The following is a 27,152-nucleotide window of genomic DNA, read 5'->3' as shown; positions in this document are numbered from 1 at the left end:
TTTTCGTGTCATGTTTTATTTCATATTTATTTCAAATGTAATTGTGCAGGAATGTCTATAGCTTCAATATATTTGCGTGTGAATAACGTAGACTGTATAACAGACACCTATTTGGAAAGTAGGGCCTCTATTTGAAGATGTGTTCTCTGCATGTATTGTGCTGCAGTAGCCCACCCACAAGGTGTCTTTGTCTACACTGCATCAACGTGATATTTTTGGGGGGTATATGCGTTGTTCGATTAAAATCAAATCAAATTGTATTTATCACATGCGCTGAATACAACTGGTGTGGACTTTAAAGGGAAATGCTTACTTACGAAACCTTTCCTAACGATGGAGAGTTTAGAAATAATAATACAAAATAAAATAGTAACTAACACAAGAGGAAGAAAATACAATACACAAGAATGGAGCAGGAAGTACCGGATCAATGTGGAGATATATACAGGAAGTACCGGATCAATGTGGCGATATATACAGGAAGTACCAGATCAATGTGGAGATATATACAGGAAGTACCAGATCAATGTGGAGCTATATACAGGAAGTACCAGATCAATGTGGAGCTATATACAGGAAGTACCAGATCAATGTGGAGCTATATACAGGAAGTACCAGATCAATGTGGAGCTATATACAGGAAGTACCAGATCAATGTGGAGCTATATACAGGAAGTACCAGATCAATGTGGAGCTATATACAGGAAGTACCAGATCAATGTGGAGCTATATACAGGAAGTACCAGATCAATGTGGAGCTATATACAGGAAGTACCAGATCAATGTGGAGCTATATACAGGAAGTACCAGATCAATGTGGAGCTATATACAGGAAGTACCAGATCAATGTGGAGCTATATACAGGAAGTACCAGATCAATGTGGAGCTATATACAGGAAGTACCAGATCAATGTGGAACTATATACAGGAAGTACCAGATCAATGTGGAGCTATATACAGGAAGTACCAGATCAATGTGGATCTATATACAGGAAGTACCAGATCAATGTGGAGCTATATACAGGAAGTACCAGATCAATGTGGAGCTATATACAGGAAGTACCAGATCAATGTGGATCTATATACAGGAAGTACCAGATCAATGTGGAGCTATAAACAGGAAGTACCAGATCAATGTGGAGATATAAACAGGAAGTACCAGATGAATGTGGAGCTATATACAGGAAGTACCAGATCAATGTGGAGCTATATACAGGAAGTACCAGATCAATGTGGAGATATATACAGGAAGTACCAGATCAATGTGGAGCTATATACAGGAAGTACCAGATCAATGTGGAGCTATATACAGGGAGTACCAGATCAATGTGGAGCTATATACAGGAAGTACCAGATCAATGTGGAGCTATATACAGGAAGTACCAGATCAATGTGGAGCTATATACAGGAAGTACCAGATCAATGTGGAGCTCATAGCTACAGGAAGTACCAGATCAATGTGGAGCTATATACAGGAAGTACCAGATCAATGTGGAGCTATATACAGGAAGTACCAGATCAATGTGGAGCTATATACAGGAAGTACCAGATCAATGTGGAGCTATATACAGGAAGTACCAGATCAATGTGGAGCTATATACAGGAAGTACCAGATCAATGTGGAGCTATATACAGGAAGTACCATAAACAGGAAGTACCAGATCAATGTGGAGCTATAGGAAGTACCAGATCAATGTGGAAGTAGGAAGTACCAGATCAATGTGGAGCTATATACAGGAAGTACCAGATCAATGTGGAGCTATATACAGGAAGTACCAGATCAATGTGGAGCTATATACAGGAAGTACCAGATCAATGTGGAGCTATATACAGGAAGTACCAGATCAATGTGGAGCTATATACAGGAAGTACCAGATCAATGTGGAGCTATATACAGGGAGTACCAGATCAATGTGGAGCTATAAACAGGAAGTACCAGATCAATGTGGAGCTATATACAGGAAGTACCAGATCAATGTGGAGCTATATACAGGAAGTACCAGATCAATGTGGAGCTATAAACAGGAAGTACCAGATCAATGTGGAGCTATATACAGGAAGTACCAGATCAATGTGGAGCTATATACAGGAAGTACCAGATCAATGTGGAGCTATATACAGGAAGTACCAGATCAATGTGGAGCTATATACAGGAAGTACCAGATCAATGTGGAGCTATATACAGGAAGTACCAGATCAATGTGGAGCTATATACAGGAAGTACCAGATCAATGTGGAGCTATATACAGGAAGTACCAGATCAATGTGGAGCTATATACAGGAAGTACCAGATCAATGTGGAGCTATAAACAGGAAGTACCAGATCAATGTGGAGCTATATACAGGAAGTACCAGATCAATGGTGAGCTATATACAGGAAGTACCAGATCAATGTGGCGCTATATACAGGAAATACCAGATCAATGTGGAGCTATATACAGGAAGTACCAGATCAATGTGGAGCTATATACAGGAAGTACCAGATCAATGTGGAGCTATATACAGGAAGTACCAGATCAATGTGGAGCTATATACAGGAAGTACCAGATCAATGTGGAGCTATATACAGGAAGTACCAGATCAATGTGGAGCTATATACAGGAAGTACCAGATCAATGTGGAGCTATATACAGGAAGTACCAGATCAATGTGGAGCTATATACAGGAAGTACCAGATCAATGTGGAGCTATATACAGGAAGTACCAGATCAATGTGGAGCTATATACAGGAAGTACCAGATCAATGTGGAGCTATATACAGGAAGTACCAGATCAATGTGGAGCTATATACAGGAAGTACCAGATCAATGTGGAGCTATATACAGGAAGTACCAGATCAATGTGGAGCTATATACAGGAAGTACCAGATCAATGTGGAGCTATATACAGGAAGTACCAGATCAATGTGGAGCTATATACAGGAAGTACCAGATCAATGTGGAGCTATATACAGGAAGTACCAGATCAATGTGGAGCTATATACAGGAAGTACCAGATCAATGTGGAGCAATAGCTATACAGGAAGTACCAGATCAATGTGGAGCTATATACAGGAAGTACCAGATCAATGTGGAGCTATATACAGGAAGTACCAGATCAATGTGGAGCTATATACAGGAAGTACCAGATCAATGTGGAGCTATATACAGGAAGTACCAGATCAATGTGGAGCTATATACAGGAAGTACCAGATCAATGTGGAGCTATATACAGGAAGTACCAGATCAATGTGGAGCTATATACAGGAAGTACCAGATCAATGTGGAGCTATAAACAGGAAGTACCAGATCAATGTGGAGCTATATACAGGAAGTACCAGATCAATGTGGAGCTATATACAGGAAGTACCAGATCAATGTGGAGCTATATACAGGAAGTACCAGATCAATGTGGAGCTATATACAGGAAGTACCAGATCAATGTGGAGCTATATACAGGAAGTACCAGATCAATGTGGAGCTATATACAGGAAGTACCAGATCAATGTGGAGCTATATACAGGAAGTACCAGATCAATGTGGAGCTATATACAGGAAGTACCAGTACCAGATCAATGTGGAGCTATATACAGGAAGTACCAGATCAATGTGGAGCTATATACAGGAAGTACCAGATCAATGTGGAGCTATATACAGGAAGTACCAGATCAATGTGGAGCTATATACAGGAAGTACCAGATCAATGTGGAGCTATATACAGGAAGTACCAGATCAATGTGGAGCTATATACAGGAAGTACCAGATCAATGTGGAGCTATATACAGGAAGTACCAGATCAATGTGGAGCTATATACAGGAAGTACCAGATCAATGTGGAGCTATCACAGGAAGTACCAGATCAATGTGGAGCTATATACAGGAAGTACCAGATCAATGTGGAGCTATAAACAGGAAGTACCAGATCAATGTGTGAGCTATATACAGGAAGTACCAGATCAATGTGGAGCTATATACAGGAAGTACCAGATCAATGTGGAGCTAGGAAGTACTATATACAGGAAGTACCAGTACCAGATCAATGTGGAGCTATATACAGGAAGTACCAGATCAATGTGGAGCTATATACAGGATCAATGTACCAGATCAAATGTGGAGCTATATACAGGAAGTACCAGATCAATGTGGAGCTATATACAGGAAGTACCAGATCAATGTGGAGCTATATACAGGAAGTACCAGATCAATGTGGAGCTATATACAGGAAGTACCAGATCAATGTGGAGCTATATACAGGAAGTACCAGATCAATGTGGAGCTATAAACAGGAAGTACCAGATCAATGTGGAGCTATATACAGGAAGATCAATGTGGAGCCAGAAGTCAATGTGGAGCTATATACAGGAAGTACCAGATCAATGTGGAGCTATATACAGGAAGTACCAGATCAATGTGGAGCTATACACAGGAAGTACCAGATCAATGTGGAGCTATATACAGGAAGTACCAGATCAATGTGGAGCTATATACAGGAAGTACCAGATCAATGTGGAGCTATATACAGGAAGTACCAGATCAATGTGGAGCTATATACAGGAAGTACCAGATCAATGTGGAGCTATATACAGGGAATACCAAATCAATGTGGAGCTATATACAGGGAGTACCAGTACCAGATCAACGTGGAGCTATATACAGGAAGTACCAGATCAATGTGGAGCTATAAACAGGAAGTACCAGATCAATGTGGAGCTATATACAGGAAGTACCAGATCAATGTGCAGGGGTATGAGGTATTTGAGGTAGATATGTACATGAAGGCAGGGTAAAGTGACTAGACGTCAGGATAGATAATAATAAGGTATTTGAGGTAGATATGTACATGAAGGCAGGGTAAAGTGACTAGACGTCAGGATAGATAATAATAAGAGTAAAATAGAGAACACAGCAGCAAATGATGGCAGAAGCTGTCTCTGAGGCTGTTGGTCCGACAGCCGATCCTCCGGGTACCATTTGCTGGACGGTAGCCGAGTGAACAGTCTATGGCTTGGGGTGCCTTCCTCTGACACCGCCTGGTATAGAGGTCCTGGATGGCAGGAAGCTTTGCCCCAGTGATGTACTGGGCTACCTACACCATGTATGTAATGCTTTTGCAGTCAAGGGTGGTGCGATTGCCATACCAAGCGGTGATGCAGCCAGTCAGGATGCTCTCGATGGTGCTGATGGTCCTTAGTGATGTGGACGCCAAATATCTTGAAGCTCTCTAGGGGAGATCAACATTTACATTTACATTTAAGTCATTTAGCAGACGCTCTTATCCAGAGCGACTTACAAATTGGTGCATTCACCTTATGACATCCAGATCAAATAGGCCAAACATTGTTCCATTAGAGGACCAAGCAACATTTGAATCAATCACACACCTATGATGTTACCTGCGGTGTGTTTGTTTGATGAGAATCCATTGCGTTATTCAAAAAAAAAAAAATTTAAAGTTTTTTTTTGTCGTTATACAAAATAGACTGTAAATTACCATTCATCTGCATGTAACGAAATGTTATCAGGCGCGTTTCCCGGACCCCTGGACAACCCTCGTTGTCCCCTCCCTCCAGTGAAAGCTGAGATTACTCCGGGAAGGAACAACAAGGACCATGAAAGGACAAACCTGGATGTTATTTTTTTTGTTGGGAAGAGGAGGGGAGGAGGAGGAGGAGGAGGAGGAGGGGGGGGAGGGGGGAGGAGGAGGAGGGGAGGGGGGAATCGTTACTATTTATCTTTTAACGGGATCTCAAATTAAACAGATCTAAGTATACGCAAAGGATAGTGAATACAGAATTGTGTCCAAATCTTCGCAAACGTGACAACAAGAAAAAGAAAAGTAAACGCGGGCCGAGTTAGTTAGCTGACTGTGGCTCGCCTGTTAAAATCACAAGAACCACGAACAACCCGGGGAGACACCGAGGTTGAACAACAAGTAGTAATGTTGCCCTTTAAACATTAACTTCAACTACGGATGATAAATACATCGAGGATTTGGAAACAAAGTGGGATAATCGACTTTTTTTTAAATTAATTTGTTTCCAAGAAGAAGAAGCGCAAACAATCTACAAGACATTTGAAATGTTGGGGAAACCGGGACTGGTTCTCCGCTGTCGGAGCCCCTCCGTTTACCGAGCCTGGACACATTCGGTTCAGTGGAGCCTCGGGGGTTTCTTTTTGCTACTGTTTCTGGAAGGGACCGTGTGTCTCGCCAACCCCAGCACTAGTGTCCCTACTCTGGACATCAACAACCACCCCAGTGTCAACGTCTACATGAGTGAGGAGGAGGTCAACAAGCTTTTGGGTAAGAACCAGTGATTTAAAATAAAAAAAAGACCTAGTTGTCTACCTGTGAGTCAGTTCCAACACTTATTTACTGCAGTGTTGAGAGGGGTGCATACCATGGCTAGACAGATAACCTCTTGTTTTGGGAGTTAACTAGTTACACCGGCTGGGTTGATCGCTACTAGGTAGGTAATCTTGTAGAATATGGCCCGCTGAGGATGGGGTCTTTTTCAACTAAATGTAGCTCAGCTTTGTGGGAGATAAAAAAGAAAGAAGAAGTGCTAACCTAATTAACATCAAGCAAGATACACGCCACGTCTTTTGTTTGCAAAGTTTAAAAGTTGACCCATAAAGCAAATAGTAAGTCATTGTGATTTTTAACATGTCGTTTTGAGATACAGGCTCAACACGTGATTCATACATTATTCTATATACCGATTCACCCATGAGGGAATGAATGCCTTTGGTGCAAAATATGTCAAGTGTGGCTAGTGAGTGAACATTACTAACATGGAAAATGGCTGAAATGAGAGATGTAGTAATTTTTTTTCTTCCCGATTCAAACCCCATGTCTTTTCGAAACTAATTATGCTAAGAGGAAACATATGAAATGAGGACAGGGACCACTTTGTATTGAAGGAATGGTGAGACTGCTGCAACATTTACAGCCAGACCATATTGCCAGGCTAACATACATACACCCAGAGCCAAACACATGCATCATATTCTTTAGACTCTAAAAAAACGGAATATGAGCTCTAGTTTAGACCTAAACCATCACATATAATGACTATTCCAGATACACAGTGGCCGTATGGACTGTAGGCCTATTTCAAACAGGGAGTCTTCTTGCCTGAGACTGTGCTTTGAATTTCTCATTCAGGGTTGTTTTTGAAGGTTTTTTTTTTTTTACAAAGCCTGATCCCAGATCTGTTTGTGCATTTGACCATCTCCTATGTAAACATGATAGCACAAACAGACTGGCACTCAGGCTAGTTGTAAACCGGATCAGGGATAAGGCCACCCATTTGCTGTGACTGTGTGTGTTGTTTTTAATATGGGGTTGGTTAGCTTGCGACGTCCACTAGGCCAGGCTGGCAGGCGGTCGGGTGGCAGTTAGTTTGGAAGCAGTCATTAAAAAGATGGTGTCTACTGAAGGGTTTGAAATGCTGGAGTAACTTTAGAGCTGACATAAGCTGAAACAGCCTCTCTGACACCCTGTTTCCCAAGGCCTTACTTTTGACCAGGGCCCACGGCGCCCTGTTCCCTATATAGTACATAACTTTTGACCAGGGCCCACGGCGCCCTGTTCCCTATATGGTGCATAACGTTTGACCAGGGCCCACGGCACCCTGTTCCCTTTTGACCAGGGCCCAGTACCCTGTAACATAACGTTTGACCAGGTTCCCCAAGGCCCACCAGGCACCATGTTCCCTATATGGTGCATAACGTTTGACCAGGGCCCACGGCACCCTGTTCCCCAAGGCCTTACTTTTGACCAGGGCCCACGGCACCCTGTTCCCTATATAGTGCATAACGTTTGACCAGGGCCCACGGCACCCTGTTCCCTATATAGTGCATAACTTTTGACCAGGGCCCACGGCACCCTGTTCCCTATATAGTGCATAACTTTTGACCAGGGCCTACGGCACCCTGGTTCCCTATATAGTGCATAACTTTTGACCAGGGCCCACGGCACCCTGTTCCCTATATAGTGCATAACTTTTGACCCACGGCACCCTGTTCCCCTATATAGTGCATAACTTTGACACCCACCCTGTTCCCTATATAGTGCATAACTTTTGACCAGGGCCCACGGCACCCTGTTCCCTATATAGTGCATAACTTTTGACCAGGGCCCACGGCACCCTGTTCCCTATATAGTGCATTAACTTTTGACCAGGGCCCACGGCACCCTGTTTCCCTATATAGTGCATAACTTTTGACCAGGGCCCACGGCACCCTGTTCCCCTATAGTGCATAACTTTTGACCAGGGCCCACGGCACCCTGTTCCCTATATAGTGCATAACTTTTGACCAGGGCCCACGGCACCCTGTTCCCTATATAGTGCATAACTTTTGACCAGGGCCCACGGCACCCTGTTCCCTATATAGTGCATAACTTTTGACCAGGGCCCACGGCACCCCCTATATAGTGCATCCCAGGGCCCACGGCACCTATAGTGCATAACTTTTGACCAGGGCCCACGGCACCCTGTTCCCTATATAGTGCATAACTTTTGACCAGGGCCCACGGCACCCTGTTCCCTATATAGTGCATAAGGGCCCACGGCACCCTGTTCCCTATAGTGCACCAGGGGGCCCACGGCACCCTGTTCCCTATATAGTGCATAACTTTTGACCAGGGCCCACGGCGCCCTGTTCCCTATATAGTGCATAACTTTTGACCAGGGCCCACGGCACCCTGTTCCCTATATAGTGCATAACTTTTGACCAGGGCCCACGGCACCCTGTTCCCTATAGTGCCCTTTTGACCAGGGCCCACGCACCCTGTTCCCTATATAGTGCATAACTTTTGACCAGGGCCCACGGCACCCTGTTCCCTATATAGTGCATAACTTTGACCAGGGCCCACAGGGAAAATTGTTGCATTTGGGACATAGCTGTTCCCTATAAGTGCATAACTTTTGACCAGGGCCGGCAACACCATTTGAGAATCCCTTGGTTTGACACCCTGTTCCCTATATAGTGCATAACTTTTGACCAGGGCCCACGGCACCCTGTTTCCCTATATAGTGCATAACTTTTGACCAGGGCCCACGGCACCCTGTTCCCTATATAGTGCATAACTTTTGACCAGGGCCCACGGCACCCTGTTCCCTATATAGTGCATAACTTTTGACCAGGGCCCAACAGGGAAAATTGTTGCATTTGGGACATAGCTATGGACTTGACTTGAAGGCCACCCTGCTGACGACAACAAATTCACGTTTTGAAAAGCCGGCAACACAAGAGAACCTCAAAGAGTCCACGTCATTTGAGAATCCCTTGGAGACATTGGCTAGTAGCTAGGCCTATCGCCGATTCATCTTTCAGCACTATGAAGAACTAGTCTATAGGCTCTAGGCAGTGGTTTACTGTACAACAATTAGACTAGACTACAACTTGTTTTTTGTTGTTGTAGAAAACGGCATAACTCAGGGTTATGTCCTGACACAGTACCAGACTCCATGTCGATCCTTCAGGCTGTCTGTGTCGCCCCTCCAAAGATGTCTCGGCTCTGAGACTGGCAGGGACCCTCTGCACAGACAACATTCACCATTTTAATGTACGGGTGATCAACCCACTACCTTGGGCGTTACAAACACCATGCTCTTGAGCTACCCAACTACTTGTTTTCAAGTCCTCAGTGTCTGTGTCTCAGTGTCGTGTCTCAGTGTTGTGTCTCAGTGTCTCAGTGTCTGCTCAGTTAGTGTCGTGTCTGGTGTCTCAGTGTCGTGTCTGTAGTGTTTCAGTGTCGTGTCTGTGTCTCAGTGTCGTCACAGTGTCTGTGTCTCTGAGGCCTGTGTCTCAGTGTCTTGTTCAGTGTCTGTGTCTCTGCAGGGCTCAGTGTCTTTCTGTGGAGTCGATAGACAACTGACACCCAGTGTCTGTGTCTCAGTTACCCATGTCTGTGTCAGAGGGTCCCTGGTTCAGTGTCTGTGTCAGTGTAGTGTCTGTGTCGAGGGTGTCTCAGTGATGAAAGTCTATGTCTGTTACACAATACCAATGGTGCCCTATTCCCATTCTCAGTGTCTCAGTGTCACTCAGTGTCTTGACCAGGGCCCGTAAGTGTCTGTGTCTCAGTGTCTCAGGGTTCCATTTGGTCTCACATCATCATTATACTGCTCTCTGGGTTTATATATATATCATGTCTTATTTATTTATTTGTCTCAGTGTCTGTGTCTCAGTTCGGTTATATATATATATCAGTGTATAAACCCAGAGTCTCAGTGTCTGTGTCTCAGTGTTTGTCTCAGTGTCTATGTCTCAGTGGGTCTCAGTGAACAAGTATTTGATACACTGCCGATTTTGTGTCTCAGTGTTTTCCTACTTACAAAGCATGTAGAGGTCTGTAATTTATCAGTGTCTGTGTACACTTCAACTGTGAGAGACTGGAATCTAAAACAAAAATCCAGAAAATCACATTGTATGATTTAAAAAAGTAATTCATTTGTGTCTGCATTTTGTCTCATTGCATGACATAAGTGTTTGATACATCAGAAAAGCAGAACTTAATATTTTGGTGTCTGAAACCTTTGTTTGCAATTACAGAGATCAGTGTCTTTCCTGTAGTTCTTGACTGTGTCAGGTTTGTCTCAGTGTCTGCAGTGTCAGTGTCTCATTTTGGCCTCAGTGTCTGTGTCTCCAGTGTCAGACCTTCTCCAGATCTGTGTCAGGTGTCTCAGTGTCTGTGTCTCAGTGTCTGTGGCCAGTGTCGGACTTTCAGCTCCCTCCAAAGATGTCCTATTGGGTTCAGGTCTGGAGACTGGCTAGGCCACTCCAGGACCTTGAGAGCACAGGATAGGGCAGCGCACAATTGGCCCATCGCCATCCGGGTTTGACTGTCGTTGTAAATAAGAATTGCCTCTGTGTGCATACATTTTAATGTACGGGTGATCCCGGGATTCTGTGTCCAGTGTCTGTGTCTCAGTGTCTGTGTCTCAGTGTCTGTTACAAACACCATGCTCTACTGTGTCAGTGTCTGAGCTACTGAGACTGTGGCTTGGTCTACTTGTGTTTTCTTCATTCCTCAGTGTCTGTGTCTCAGTCTCAGTGTCTCAGTGTCTGTGTCTCAGTCTCAGTGTCTGTGTCTCAGTGTCTGTGTCTCAGTGTCTCAGTGTCTGTGTCTCAGTGTCTGTGTCTCAGTGTCTGTGTCTCTGTGTCTGTGTCTCAGTGTCTGTGTCTCAGTGTCTGTGTCTCAGTGTCTGTGTCTCAGTGTCTGTGTCTCAGTGTCTGTGTCTCAGTGTCTGTGTCTCAGTGTCTGTGTCTCAGTGTCTGTGTCTCAGTGTCTGTGTCTCAGTCTCTCAGTGTCTGTGTCTCAGTGTCTGTGTCTCAGTGTCTGTGTCTCAGTGTCTGTGTCTCAGTGTCTGTGTCTCAGTGTCTGTGTCTCAGTGTCTGTGTCTCAGTGTCTGTGTCTCAGTGTCTGTGTCTCAGTGTCTCAGTGTCTGTGTCTCAGTGTCTGTGTCTCAGTGTCTGTGTCTGTGTCTCAGTGTCTGTGTCTCAGTGTCTGTGTCTCAGTGTCTGTGTCTCAGTGTCTCAGTGTCTGTGTCTCAGTGTCTGTGTCTCAGTGTCTGTGTCTCAGTCTCAGTGTCTGTGTCTCAGTGTCTGTGTCTGTGTCTCAGTGTCTGTGTCTCAGTGTCTGTGTCTGTGTCTGTGTCTCAGTGTCTGTGTCTCAGTGTCTGTCTCAGTGTCTGTGTCTCAGTGTCTGTGTCTCAGTGTCTGTGTCTCAGTCTCAGTGTCTGTGTCTCAGTGTCTGTGTCTCAGTCTCAGTGTCTGTGTCTCAGTGTCTCAGTGTCTGTGTCTCAGTCTCAGTGTCTGTGTCTCAGTGTCTGTGTCTCAGTGTCTGTGTCAGTGTCTGTGTCTCAGTGTCTGTGTCTCAGTGTCTGTGTCTGTGTCTCAGTGTCTGTCTGTCTCAGTGTCTGTGTCTCAGTGTCTGTGTCTCAGTGTCTGTGTCTCAGTGTCTGTGTCTCAGTGTCTGTGTCTCAGTGTCTGTGTCTCAGTGTCTGTGTCTCAGTGTCTGTGTCTCAGTGTCTGTGTCTCAGTGTCTGTGTCTCAGTCTCAGTGTCTGTGTCTCAGTGTCTGTGTCTCAGTGTCTGTGTCTCAGTGTCTCAGTGTCTGTGTCTCAGTGTCTGTGTCTGTGTCTCAGTGTCTGTGTCTCAGTGTCTGTGTCTCAGTGTCTGTGTCTCAGTGTCTCAGTGTCTGTGTCTCAGTGTCTGTGTCTCAGTGTCTGTGTGTGTCTCTCTGTGTCTGTCTGTCACCACGTCCCCAGGCTCAAAAGTACTGGTGAATGGAACTGCTTACAGTGTGGGACTGTTAGGAACTTAAGGGCGTGTGGATTTATTGAGTGACATCAAATCAAATGCGAATCACACAACTGAGACGTGGCTCTAAATCGAGCAAACCGTATGATATCATTTTAAATAATGTCACATTTAATAATGTTTACATATCTTACATTACTCATACCACATGTATATACTGTATTTTATACCATCTACTGCACCTTGCCGATGCCGCTCGGCCATCGCTCATCCTAATATTTATATGTACATATTCTCATTCCATCCCTTTATATTTGTGTGTATTAGGTAGTTGTTGGGGAATTGTTAGATGTTACTGCGCTGTCGGGAACTAGAAGCACAAGCATTTCGCTACACTCGCATTAACATCTGCTAACCATGTGTATGTGACCAATACAATTTGTTTTGATTTGAGGTGGGACTTTGAAAAATGGCGAAAATCGCATAGCTTTTACTGTTAACATGTTGTACTTTTTCCAGCAACAAACAGAAACGACACATGAATGTCAGAACATACAAACCATACAAAACATACAGAAACATACAGAACATACAAACCACCGTGAGAGATGTGCATCATAACATTTTTTTTTAAATGCAGGTTTTTATTTCATAATTTTTTGTTGTTGTAATTTGCAGATATTCCAAGTATAGACTACAGGATTTAAACTTTTAATTTGTACATTTCCAGAGTCCAAGAACTTGCGTACAGTGTCTCTTAGTGTCTGTGTCTCTTAGTGTCTGTGTCTCTTAGTGTCTGTGTCTCAGTGTCTCTGTGACTCACCTAAATGGAAGTCCTTGAGCAGTCCAGCTGGTCCATGTGTAAAAGGTCTAAGTTAGTCCTCTATCCAGCGGTCCACAGAAAAACAAATTAGCTTACTTTCCTTCCATTTAAGAAGAATGATTTTTCTTGACTGAAAGACAACCCAATGATAAAAAAACAACGATTCTTAACTTTAGACAGTGTATATATAGTGTATATATTTTATGCTCTTTTTTACCAAGTAAACATGAGATGGGACACACTGGAAATTGGACACCAACATTTTTTTGGGGGGGTTGGGGGAGACTTCAGACCAGTGCTTACAGGACATTCCCACAACATGTGGAGTAGAGCTGTTGCTACCACAGTTGTTGCTAGCATGAGTTAGATTTTTTTAAATCCATTTTTAAATATGTACCAGGGTGATGTAGGCTTTACACAATATCTTGAACTGAATATCTTGAACTGAATGGCCTGACACTTTCTCCAAATAGTGTTGTGATGAGGTGAGAGAAGTGTTCAGGTCGCACTCCCATCCTAACCGAATGAGAGGAATATGCATTTGGGATTAAATTTTTTTATTTATTTGATAACATTTCTATAAATATCTGATAGTTCTTCTCATGAAGGCAGCTTTCCAGAGGTTCTGATCTCACTGTGGATCAGAGGCAGGTTCAGTATCCTGCTTTTTAAGAACCTTGTATATGACTGTCTTAAACTGCAGATATGCAACAAACTGAAGAAGAAGAATCACTCAAATCTGCCCTTCACTTGGGGAAAATTATTATTTTAAAGATTATATTCTATCTGCTTTGCCAGTGTCTACTATTGAGTGTTTCTCTCAGCTGTTAAACAGGGGGTTATGCCAGATGGGACAAGATGGAAGAGACGGTCCTTCTACAATCCAACCTTCTGGTCAGCATCTAAAATCCCCTACTGCCCCTTGACAGTGGAATTATCAGGTTGTCATGTAAGCATCGTGGTAGCATCATGTAAGCATCGTTTAAGCATCATGTAAGCATCGTGTAAGCATCGTTGAGGCTGTACCACGTTGACGCCAGGTGAACAAACCTGTGCTGTGACGTCATCATCTCCTCTAATCTCCTCCCAGCTACCAATCTTACATTTTGATCTGTAAGCCCATGTAAGGGGATGTCTTTAATTATGACATTTATACAAGAATACACCCAGCCCACCTTTTAAAAAAAAATCTAGGTACAGTCAGTTTCCTATATACCCTATCCTGGGTTTCTGATTGTTCTTTTAGGAACTGTGAGGAGAGAGTTTGACCTCTTAAAACCTGGACTGGAAACGGATGGAAGAGATGAGAGAGGCTAGATAATACATCTCTGCCCCTTAAAGAGAGGGGGGAGAGCTGTCGCTCTCTTAATGTCATCCCCAAGGAAGCGAAGGTAACCTTCCTAAATGATTACCGCCCCATGGCACTCACGTCGGTAGACATGAAGTGCTTTGAAAGGCTGGTCATGTCTCACATCAACAGCATCCTCCCGGACACCATAGACCCACTCTAATTCGCATATCACCCCAACAGATCCACAGATGACGCAATCTCAATCGCACCCCCACACTGCCCTTTCCCACCTGGACAAAAGGAACACATATGTGAGAATGCTGTACATTGACTACAGCTCAGCGTTCAACACCATAGCGCCCACGAAGCTCATCACCAAGCTAAGGACTCTGGGACTGAACACCTCCCTCTGCAACTGGATCCTGGACATCTTGACGGGCCGCCCCCAGGTGGTAAGGGTAGGCAACAACACATCTGCCACGCTGATCCTTAACAGTGGGGCCCCTCAGGGGTGTGTACTTAGTCCTTCCTGTACTCCTTGTTCACTCACGGCCAAACAGGCCCCCATTAACATCGACGGGGCTGTAGTGGAGCCGGTCGAGAGTTTCAAGTTCCTTGGTGTCCACATCACCAACGAACTATCGTGGTCCAAACACACCAAGACAGTCGTGAAGAGGGCACGACAAAACCTTTTCCCCCTCAGAGGACTGAAAAGATTTGGCTTGGGTCCCCAGATTCTCAACAAGTTCTACAGCTGCACCATCGAGAGCATCCTGACCGGTTGTATCACCGCCTGGTATGGCAACTGCTCGGCATCTGACTGTAAGGCGCTACAGAGGGTAGTGTGAACGGCCCAGTACATCACTGGGGCCAAGCTTCCTGCCATCCAGAACCTATATAATAGGCGGTGTCAGAGGAAAGCCCATAAAATTGTCAGAGACTTCAGTCACCCAAGTAATAGACTGTTTTCTTTGCTACCGCACAGCAAGTGGAGCGCCAAGTCTAGGACCAAAAGGCTCCTCAACAGCTTCTACCCCCCCAAGCCATTAGACTGATGAACAATTAATACAAATTACCACCGGACAATTTACTTTGATTTGATAACCCGGATGACTCTAGGTCCATTTAGGCTGAATATATTAGTTATGGGAGATACTATATTAATTCTTATATACTTCATACCACTAGCCTTCCAAGCAAATTAGTCAGGCTGAAATGTGTGTAGGTTGACAGGCATAGTGTCACTCTTACTCCAGTCTATCTTATATCCTGAGAGGAAGCCAAAGCAGCCAATCAGCTTTAAGACTACCGGTATAGGGAAACTACAGGGTGAGTAGAATGTCGACAGTATATAGATTCAATGTGAAGTTATGTTCATACATACTAATCTGAGATTGTTCATCTCAGCTGCTGTAGTATTAACTGACAGGGGGACTCTCGTCCTGGGATGGGTCTTGGTGCCCACGTTCAATCTCTGGGGGGACTGGCCTCGACGTCGGGCCTCCCCAGTATGTAAATGGGAGATCTTGTTGAGGAGAGGAATGGCTTTTGTCTCTCTTTTTTATGTTGTTGTTCAGGATGTTCATGGAATTGTTTTAATGTTAAGTTTTTAAGGACCATTTTTGGAGTTTCGCCGTCAGTCTTCCTCACCACAGTTGTGATGTGAGGTTGTTGACTGATTTTGTTAGCCGCCATGCTAACTTTTCCCTGACCGTTTTTCTTCGAGTTTGTATTTTTGGTTTGCCGTTTTTGGATTTGTTGTGTTTTTGATCGTCTCTGTTTGCTGAAACATGGTGTTTCTTTCATGACTCTGATATTTGTCTTTTTTAATACAAATTCTGGTCTAGGTTTCTCAACGAGCACCTAGTGTGCCATCTCCCCTGAAAATTGCAAACTAAATACATTTTCTATTACATTAAACATATTATTTTTGGGGAAACCCCAATTTGATTCAGAGTTCAGGCATATGACGTTTTTATATGTGGAAACAATTTCTAAGATATACACTTTTCACTCTTTTTTTTGTCCTGAACTCACTTCCTTCTTTTAAATCACTTGCGCTGCTCTCGTTTTGAAGTCCACAATGTAAGAGGAGGTTCTACAGAGATCACGTTAATGCACAATTCTGAGAGAAAAAAAATTCACACACAAAAACCCCAAAAAAGAGAATGAGTATCTCGCTGCGTTTTTCGTTGTTGTTGTTGTAAGTGCAGATTTAAAACGACTTATTGTCATTTCTGCTCGGCAATCAGACACATTTTGTGTTTCAGTTGCACTTCTCTACTCAGAACCACCATTAGTGAATTCTCATCTGATCAGAACCACCATTCTCATCTGATCAGAACCACCATTCTCATCTGATCAGAACCACCATTCTCATCTTATCAGAATCACCATTCTCATCTGATCAGAATCACCATTCTCATCTGATCAGAACCACCATTCTCATCTGATCAGAACCACCATTCTCATCTGATCAGAACCACCATTCTCATCTTATCAGAATCACCATTCTCATCTGATCAGAACCACCATTCTCATCTGATCAGAACCACCATTCTCATCTTATCAGAACCACCATTCTCATCTGATCAGAACCACCGTTAGTGAATTCTCATCTTATCAGAACCTCCATTCTCATCTGATCAGCAGACAGCGCTCTGATTTGGTGTAGCTACTGTTCTCCGGTACTTTTATCTCGGTCTAGACTCATTTCTCCAGTTAAATGCTTTAGATTATCTTCAAGCAAAACATAAGGAAATGTAGCGGGCTCTATTCTTTCTATGATAAACCTTTAGAAACATGTAAAGGCCATGCGTTTTCCATTAAGCTCCTTGTGTTGGCCGTCTGCCAAATAGCATTGCGCTTCTGTTGTCGTCTGAAGGAAATGAAGCTATTTCCTGTTGTCATCTGATCATGTATTTCCTGTTGTCATCTGATCATCTATTTCCTGTTGTCATCTGATCATCTATTTCCTGTTGTCATCTGATCATGTATTTCCTGTTGTCATCTGATCATCTATTTCCTGTTGTCATCTGATCATCTATTTCCTGTTGTCATCTGATCATCTATTTCCTGTTGTCATCTGATCTGAATGTGTTGCACTAATGGATTTTTCTGTCACGGAGAACTGTAGTTACACCGATCACTCTTATTGAATCAAGAAAACATTGTTCACTTTCAATATAAAACGCATGTGAAATGGTTTAAAACATGATTATTCTTTTTTTTTTTTTTTTTTGGTCTAGGTTTTGAAAATGCAGATTGCCCACTGAGAACTGCCTGCCACTGTCTGATAGACTCGCTGGTTTATTTACTCGCTGGTTTATTTACTCGCTGGTTTATTTACTCGCTGGTTTATTTACTCGCTGGTTTATTTACTCGCTGGTTTATTTTTGATACAGTCAGTATCTGGTGTGGATCAGAAAACCAGTCAGTATCTGGTGTGGATCAGAAAACCAGTCAGTATCTGGTGTGGATTAGAAAACCAGTCCGTATCTGGTGTGGATTAGAAAACCAGTCCGTATCTGGTGTGGATTAGAAAACCAGTCCGTATCTGGTGTGGATTAGAAAACCAGTCCGTATCTGGTGTGGATTAGAAAACCAGTCCGTATCTGGTGTGGATCAGAAAACCAGTCAGTATCTGGTGTGGATTAGAAAACCAGTCCGTATCTGGTGTGGATTAGAAAACCAGTCCGTATCTGGTGTGGATTAGAAAACCAGTCCGTATCTGGTGTGGATCAGAAAACCAGTCAGAAAACCAGTCAGTATCTGGTGTGGATTCAGAAAAAAACCAGTCCGAAAACCAGTCATCTGGTGTGGATCAGAAAACCAGTCCGTATCTGGTGGATTAGAAACCAGTCAGTATCTGGTGGGATTAGAAAACCAGTCCGTATCTGGTGTGGATCAGAAAACCAGTCAAATTAGAAAACCAGTCAGTATCTGGTGTGGATTAGAAAACCAGTCAGTATCTGGTGTGGATTAGAAAACCAGTCAGTATCTGGTGTGGGTCAGTATCGTCAGTGTGGATTAGAAAACCAGTCAGTATCTGGTGTGGATTAGAAAACCAGTCCGTATCTGGTGTGGATTAGAAAACCAGTCAAATCAGAAAACCAGTCAGTATCTGGTGTGGATCAGTAAAACCAGTCAGTATCTGGTGGGATTAGAAAACCAGTCAGTATCTGGTGTTAGAAAACCATTATCTGAAAAAACCAGTCAGTATCTGGTGTGGATTAGAAAACCAGTCAGTATCTGGTGTGGATTAGAAAACCAGTCCGTATCTGGTGTGGATTAGAAAACCAGTCCGTATCTGGTGTGGATTAGAAAACCAGTCCGTATCTGGTGTGGATCAGAAAACCAGTCAGTATCTGGTGTGGATTAGAAAACCAGTCAGTATCTGGTGTGGATTAGAAAACCAGTCAGTATCTGGTGTGGATTAGAAAACCAGTCTGGTGTGGATCAGAAAACCAGTCATCTGGTGTGGATTAGAAAACCAGTCAGTATCTGGTGTGGATTAGAAAACCAGTCAGTATCTGGTGTGGATTAGAAAACCAGTCAGTATCTGGTGTGGATTAGAAAACCAGTCAGTTTTATTTTATTTTATTTATTTTATTTCACCTTTATTTAACCAGGTATCTGCGTGGCCAAGATAAAGCAAAGCAGTTCGTGGATTAGAAAACCAGTCCAGTATCAAGTCTATATACAATGTGGATTAGAAAACCAGTCAGTATCTGGTGATTAGAAAACCAGTCCGTATCTGGTGTGGATTAAAAACCAGTCAAATATCTGGTGTGGATATTGCAATGAAAACCAGTCAGTATCTGGTGTGGATGCAGTAAACCAGTCTTAAAGCTAGTGATCTGAGATTTTTGTAGGATTTGGCAGCAAAACCAGTCCGAGAGATATCTGGGAGCGTGTGGGTGGGATTAGAAAACCAGTCTTGTAGATGACATGGAGCCAGTGGTGTGAAGATCAGAAAACCAGTCACTGTGATAGACTATCTGGTGTGGATTAGAAAACCAGTCAATTTTACAAGTATCTGGTGTGGATCCAGAAAACCAGTCCCAGACACCTATCTGGTGTGGATTAGAAACCAGTCCGTATCTGGTGAAGCTGGATCAGAAAACCAGTCAGAATGGTGTCGTCTGCGTATCTGGTGATGGATCAAGAAAACCAGTCCAGAGGTCCGGATCTGGTGTGGATCAGAAAACCAGTCCGTATCTGGTGTGGATCAGAAAACCAGTCCGTATCTGGTGTGGATCAGAAAACCAGTCAGTATCTGGTGTGTTTGTTGACTTGGCAAGACCTTAGAAACCAGTCATAGATATCTGGTGTGGATCCCCCTTGAGAAACCGCAGCCAGTCAGTATCTGGTGTGGATAATTTTAGAAAACCAGTCAGTATCTGGTGTGGATTAGAAAACCAGTCAGGCTCTGGTTGGGGTGCAGTGCTGTTGACCGGGTAGGAGTTGCCAGATTAGAACCAGTCCGTATCTGGTGTGGATTAGAAAACCAGTCCGTATCTGGTGTGGATTAAAAGCTAGCCTTGAAAACCAGTCAGTATCTGGTGTGGATTAGAAAACCAGTCAGTATCTGGTGTTTTTAAAAAATATCCAGGATTAGAAAACCAGTCAGTATCTGGTGTGGATTAGAAAACCAGTCAGTATCTGGTGTGGATTAGAAAACCAGTCAGTATCTGGTGTGGATTAGAAAAGATTGTAGGATGGCCAGTTCCAGTTTAGGTCGCCTCAGCACGAGCTGAAGATAGATGGGGCAATCAGTTCACATTGGTGTCCAGAGCAAGCTGGGAGCAGAGGGTGGTCTATAGCAGGCGGCAACGGTGAGAGACTTGTTTTTAGAGAGGTGGATTTTTAAAAGTAGAAGTTCAAATTGTTTGGGTGACCTGGATTAGAAAACCAGTCTTTGCAGTATCTGCAGTTCTATCTTGTCTGAAAATGGAGTTTGGAATTAAAATTTCTGAAAAGCCAGTCAGACACAGCTAGAACATCTGGTGTGGATGAAAAGAACAAACTTAGAAAACCAGTCCAAGTATCTGAAGTGTGGATTAGAAAACCAGTCAGTATCTGGAATTGGTCGGATTGGAACAGAAAAAAGGAGGTTTCTGGGGTCATAAAATAGTCAGTATCTGGTGTGGATTACAGTGGAAAACCAGTCAGTATCTGGTGGGTGGTGGAACTAATTAGAAAACCAGTCAGTATCTGGAAATAAGCCAATAAACACTAACCAGGATTAGAAAACCCTTAGTCAGTATCTGGTGTGGTTTGGGGGTCATTTAGAAAACATCAGTCATAGGATGGAGGTCTGTTGTATCTGGTGTAGGTGGAGTTCCGTGTTGTAGAGGGGATTAGTCCAAATCACACAACAACAAAAAAATAAAAACAATAGATATAGTTATAGAGGCCCAAGAAGAAACATGTTAATAATAAAATAAATAAATTGTCCGATTGTCTATTCTGAGAGCATCCGGTAAGACAGCTAACGGTTAACCGCAGATGGGCATTCAGGTAACGTCGCGTAGGAGGAGCCACGGATGGGCACAGTCTATTCTGAGAGCATCCGGTATCTGGTGTGGATTAGAAAACCAGTCAGTATCTGGTGACTGGATGATTGACAGAAAACTCAGGAGTGGTTGACGGAGCCCGCCAGTCAGTATCTGGTGACGAAAAAGCAGATAGGATAGCAGCCAGCTAGCTGTGAGATCCGGGAGTGAAAGAGAGCCCAGTCGGTCCGGTAGTATCTGGCGATGTTAAAGGATGACCACAAACCGTGGTTAGAAAACCAGTCTAACTAGTATCTGGTGTGGATTAGAAAACCAGTCATATCAATTGTATCTGGTGTGGATTAGAAAACCAGTCTGCTATGCCATATCTGGTGTGGATTAGAAAACCAGTCAGTATCTGGTGTGGATTAGAAAACCAGTCAGTATCTGGTGTGGATTAGAAAACCAGTCAGTATCTGGTGTGGATCAGATCTGGTGTGGAAGAAAACCAGTCAGTATCTGGTGTGGATTAGAAAACCAGTCAGTATCTGGTGTGGATTAGAAAACCAGTCAGTATCTGGTGTGGATTAGAAAACCAGTCAGTATCTGGTGTTAGAAAACCAGTCAGTATCTGGTGTGGATTAGAAAACCAGTCATCTGTATCTGGTGTGGATTAGAAAACCAGTCAGTCTGGTATCTCAGGTGTGGATTAGAAAACCAGTCCGTATCTGGTGTGGATTAGAAAACCAGTCCGTATCTGTCCAGTCATCTGGTGTGGATTAGAAAAGTCCAGTCTGGTGTGGATTAGAAAACCAGTCAGTATCTGGTGTGGATTAGAAAACCAGTCAGTATCTGGTGTGGATTAGAAAACCAGTCCGTATCTGGTGTGGATTAGAAAACCAGTCCGTATCTGGTGTGGATTAGAAAACCAGTCCGTATCTGGTGTGGATTAGAAAACCAGTCAGTATCTGGTGTGGATTAGTCATCTGGTGTCAGTATCTGGGATTAGAAAACCAGTCAGTATCTGGTGTGGATTAGAAAACCAGTCAGTATCTGGTGTGGATTAGAAAACCAGTCAGTATCTGGTGTGGATTAGAAAACCAGTCAGTATCTGGTGTGGATCAGAAAACCAGTCAGTATCTGGTGTGGATTAGAAAACCAGTCAGTATCTGGTGTGACCACCATTTGGCTCATGCAGCTCAACACATCTCCTTCACATAGAGTTGATCAGGCTGTTGATTGTGGCCATGTGGAATGTTGTCCCACTCCTCTTCAACGGCTGTGAGAAGTTGGTGGATATTGGAGGGAACTGGAACATGCTGTCGTACACGTCGATCCAGAGCATCCCAAACATGCTCAACGGGTAACATGTCTGGTGAGGATGCAGGCCACGGAAGAACAGGGACATGTTCAACGTTCACCAACGCCAACAGCTTTAATCATAGATATGGGCCTTGCCAATGAGTGCTTTGGTGAGAGTTATAGCCTGGTCACAGATCTGTTTTTGCCATTTGTCGAGCCAAATAAGTGAAGTGACGAGGAGATGGCATGATGGTACCAACAGACTTGACCTCCGGCTATGAGGAGTGTGCGTAAACCTGAGGCTAGCAGCGAGACCCTCTTCTCTCTGCCTCAGGGCTCAATAGAGACGTTCCTTCTTTCCCCTCTTTCCTTCCTCTTCTCTCTGGGGTCTCCAGAGCTCTCTGATGCCTTTTACAGGTCCTAATCTGACTCACTTGTCTACAGGAGTAGCTAGCTGCTGCTGCACATTGTCTGTGTGTCTCTCTGTCCTCAGTTTGTCCTCAGTTTTTCGCCTCAGTTCGTCCTCAGTTTTTCGCCTCAGTTTTTCGCCTCAGTTTGTCCTCAGTTTGTCCTCAGTTTGTCCTCAGTTTGTCCTCAGTTTGTCCTCAGTTTGTCCTCTGCTCAAACATAACTTTTGTATCTTTGTTCTTTTGACTCATTTTGTTCTCCCTGTTCAAACTCCCGTGTCTTTTGTGTTTGATGAAAGGTGGAATATGATTGGCTGTATTTACATCAGTCTTCTCTGATCCCTGGAGCTTTAATCTCATCTGACAAAGTGTAAACAACGCGGGCTAGTCTGTTTCTAGGATTAGATGGAGTCTTAGTACTCTAGGGTTGGGGGGGGGTCAGATGGGGTCTTGCTGATCTAGGGTTGGGGGTTAGATGGGGTCTTAGTACTCTAGGGTTGGGGGTTAGCTGGGGTCTTAGTACTCTAGGGTTGGGGGTTAGCTGGAGTCTTAGTACTCTAGGGTTGGGGGGTTAGATGGAGTCTTAGTACTCTAGGGTTGGGGGGGGTCAGATGGAGTCTTGGTGATATATGGGTTGGGAGGTTAGATGGAGTCTTGGTGATCTAGGGTTGGGGGGTTTAGATGGAGTCTTAGTACTCTAGGGTTGGGGGGGTCAGATGGGGTCTTGCTGATCTAGGGTTGGGGGGTTAGATGTGGTCTTGGTACTCTAGGGTTGGGGGGTGGTCAGATGGGGTCTTGGTGATATATGGGTTGGGAGGTTAGATGGAGTCTTGGTGATATATGGGTTGGGGGGTTAGCTGGGGGTCTTGGTGATATATGGGTAGGGGGGTTAGCTGGGGTCTTGGTGATATATGGGTAGGGGGTTAGCTGGGGTCTTGGTGATCTAGGGTTGGGGGTCAGATGTGGTCTTGGTGATCTAGGGTTGGGGGGTCAGATGTGGTATTGGTGATATATGGGTGGGGGGTTAGCTGGGGTCTTGGTGATCTAGGGTTTGGGGGGTCAGATGTGGTCTTGGTGATCCAAGGTTGGGGGGTCAGATGTGGTATTGGTGATATATGGGTTTGGGGGTTAGATGGAGTCTTGGTGATATATGGGTTGGGGGGTCAGATGTGGTCTTGGTGATCTAGGGTGGTAGGGGTCAGATGTGGTCTTGGTGATCTTGGGTTGGGGGGTCAGATGTGGTCTTGGTGATCTTGGGTTGGGGGTCAGATGTGGTCTTGGTGATCTTGGGTTGGGGGGGGGTTAGATGGGGTCTTGGTGATGTAGGGTTGGGGGTCAGATGTGGTCTTGGTGATCTAGGGTTGGGGGTTAGATGGAGGTATTGATACTCTAGGGTTGGGGGGTTAGATGGGGGTCTTGGTACTCTAGGGTTGGGGGGTTAGATGGGGGTATTGGTACTCTAGGGTTGGGGGGTTAGATGGGGTCTTGCTGATCTAGGGTTGGGGGGGGGTTAGATGGGGGTCTTGGTACTCTAGGGTTGGGGGGGTTAGATGGGGGTCTTGGTACTCTAGGGTTGGGGGGGTTAGATGGGGGTCTTGGTGATCTAGGGTGGTAGGGGTCAGATGTGGTCTTGGTGATCTTGGGTTGGGGGGGGTCAGATGGGGGTTAGATGAGGGCATGCTTCTTTTTTAGTTTCCTAAAAAGTACTGTAATATAGCCATAGTTAAATCCATAAAACACAAGAAGTGAAAGACAAAACAGTAGATGGTAAATGTGGTAAAAACAGTTTTCAGTTGAGGTTGGACGACCAAAAGGGCTGATAGGAAACGTACCATTTTTTTTTTAGTTTGTTCAATCAGTTAAACGCGTATTAATTATACACATACTCAGAATACAAGGAAAAACCATGTTTGATTATGTGAGTTACATGCTGACCACACCACTCGCGTCTCTTGCGTGAGCATTGCAAAAGATATATGTACACAAACATGTTATTCAACCACACAGCTCGCGCACGTCAACGAGCGTCTGCGTTAGCCGGGCGCTAAAATAGAACTTGGGTTTATTTTGTGGCGCTTGACACGCTGCAAGGCCCGCCTCTCTCTTCTCTTCCTCATCGGTTTTTAATGAGGAGTGGCTTCCGTCTGGCCACTCTACCAGAAAGACCTGATTGGTGGAGTGGCTTCCGTCTGGCCACTCTACCAGAAAGACCTGATTGGTGGAGTGCTGCAGAGACGGTTGTCCTTCTGGAAGGTTCATGATGCAGCATTCGTGGGGCGCTGACGTGACGCAGCCCAGATTGCCAGTGTAGGCTATGTTGAGCTGACGTGGTCGTGGTTACCCTCGCCCTTTCGGGTCGGGGGGGGAGGGGGACATCGGCTGGGTTGACACAGACTTGATCCGTGAGACCTATTTTTGACAGAAGTAACACACGTTCTAGTACCGATTCATTTTGTGTTTGTCTCGTATCGGAAACGTACAGAAGCTCAACACGTCTATTCTTCCGCTCTTTGATGGTGTTCCTGATTTGCGTGTGCGTCAGTACGTACAGTCCAATCTGTTTCTGTTCTCCAGTCTCGTGAGGTTTGTCTGCTCTTCTGGCTGTCCTCTCCCCCCCACCACAAAAATGCCACCCTAATCCCTATTGAGTGCACTACTTTTGACCAGAGAGTAGGATGCCATTTAGAACAGACACAACCCCCCCCGGTCTGATTGCTGCTTGCTTAGTGAAGTGTGGATAGAGATTCCTCCCTGGTAACTCACTCTGAAATAAGAGCAGAAGGCCTGTATTAGAGGGGGGAGAAATGGGGTGTCCTCTTTCAAGGTGCCAAGGGGCTGCAAGGCCTTAGCTGCTCTGGCACACAGGAGGGTTCACTAACAAAGAGGCTTTCTCTGTCTCTTCTACCGTTCCTCTCTCTCTCTCTCGCTGTCTGTGCATCTGTCTGTGCACAGATCTGGTTCTTCTGTTTTCCTTCCTTTCAGTTCACTAGCATGGAGTGGTGGTGGGAGGAGGAGGTGGTGGGAGGAGGAGGTGTTTTTCCTTTCAGTTCACTGGCATGGAGTGGTGGAGGTGGAGGTGGTGGGAGGAGGAGGTGTTTTCCTTTCAGTTCACTGGCATGGAGTGGTGGTGGGAGGAGGAGGTGGTGGGAGGAGGAGGTGGGAGGAGGAGGAGGTGGTGGTGGGAGGAGGAGGTGTTTTCCTTTCAGTTCACTGGCATGGAGTGGTGGAGGTGGTGGTGGGAGGAGGAGGTGGGAGGAGGAGGAGGAGGAGGTGGTGGTGGGGGAGGAGGAAGAGGTGGGAGGAGGAGGTGGGAGGAGGAGGAGGAGGTGGTGGTGGGAGGAGGAGGTGTTTTTCCTTTCAGTTCACTGGCATGGAGTGGTGGTGGTGGGAGGAGGGAGGTGGTGGGAGGAGGAGGAGGTGGTGGTGGTGGGAGGGAGGAGGAGGTGGTGGGAGGAGGAGGTGTTTTCCTTCCAGTTCACTGGCATGGAGTGGTGGTGGGAGGTGGTGGTGGTGGGAGGAGGTGGTGGTGGTGGTGGGAGGAGGAGGTGGTGGGAGGAGGTGTTTTTCCTTTCAGTTCACTAGCATGGAGTGGTGGTGGTGGGAGGAGGAGGAGGAGGAGGAGGTGGTGGTGGTGGTGGTGGTGGGAGGAGGTGGTGGGAGGAGGTGTTTTCCTTTCAGTTCACTGGCATGGAGTGGTGGTGGGAGGAGGAGGTGTTTTCCTTCCAGTGGTGGAGGAGGTGGTGGTGGGAGGAGGAGGAGTGGTGGGAGGAGGTGTTTTTCCTTTCAGTTCACTAGCATGGAGTGGTGGTGGTGGGAGGAGGAGGAGGAGGTGGTGGGAGGAGGAGGTGGGAGGAGGAGGAGGTGGTGTTTTCCTTTCAGTTCACTAGCATGGAGTGGTGGTGGGAGGAGGAGGTGGTGGTGGGAGGAGGAGGAGGAGGTGGTGGGAGGAGGTGGGAGGAGGAGGTGTTTTCCTTTCAGTTCACTAGCATGGAGTGGTGGAGGTGGGAGGAGGTGGTGGTGGGAGGAGGAGGTGGGAGGAGGAGGTGGGAGGAGGAGGAGGTGTTTTTCCTTTCAGTTCACTAGCATGGAGTGGTGGTGGTGGTGGTGGGAGGGGAGGTGGGAGGAGGTGGTGGTGGGAGGAGGAGGTGGGAGGAGGAGGAGGTGTTTTTCCTTTCAGTTCACTAGCATGGAGTGGTGGTGGTGGGAGGAGGAGGAGGTGGTGGTGGTGGTGGGAGGAGGAGGAGGAGGTGGTGGTGGGAGGAGGAGGAGGTGGTGGTGGGAGGAGGAGGAGGTGGTGGGAGGAGGTGTTTTTCCTTTCAGTTCACTAGCATGGAGTGGTGGTGGGAGGAGGAGGTGTTTTTCCTTTCTTGGCATCATGGTCAGTAGAAGTGCCTGTGCACATCTGTTGAACCCAAACTAGGCCATGATAGAATTTCCACCTGCCTGGTCTATGAATGCTGGGTCTAAATACTAGACCAGGAATCTCCCTCCTCCCTCTGCTCCCCTCCTCCACCCCATACCCTCCTCCCTCTGCTCCCCTCCTCCACCCCATACCCTCCTCCCCCTGCTCGCCTCCTCCACCCCATAC

The 27,152-nt window shown here is 45.2% G+C and overlaps 1 protein-coding gene across 2 annotated transcripts in view; it reads left to right on the top strand.

Moving 5' to 3' along the window:
* Positions 1-5,697: 5,697 nt before the first annotated feature.
* The window catches only part of LOC135564482 (tyrosine-protein kinase RYK-like), a 159,998-nt gene continuing 138,543 nt past the window's right edge, over positions 5,698-27,152 (top strand). For both annotated transcript variants that reach the window (XM_065009493.1, XM_065009492.1), the window contains exon 1: positions 5,698-6,279. In XM_065009493.1, coding sequence (XP_064865565.1) covers positions 6,057-6,279 — 223 coding nt within the window. In that variant the 5' untranslated portion in view covers positions 5,698-6,056. The remainder of the gene's footprint in view (positions 6,280-27,152) is intronic.

Source organism: Oncorhynchus nerka, linkage group LG25 (genome assembly GCF_034236695.1).
Source record: "Oncorhynchus nerka isolate Pitt River linkage group LG25, Oner_Uvic_2.0, whole genome shotgun sequence".
Lineage (NCBI taxonomy): Eukaryota > Metazoa > Chordata > Actinopteri > Salmoniformes > Salmonidae > Oncorhynchus > Oncorhynchus nerka.
This window is presented reverse-complemented; position numbering and strand designations above follow the sequence as displayed.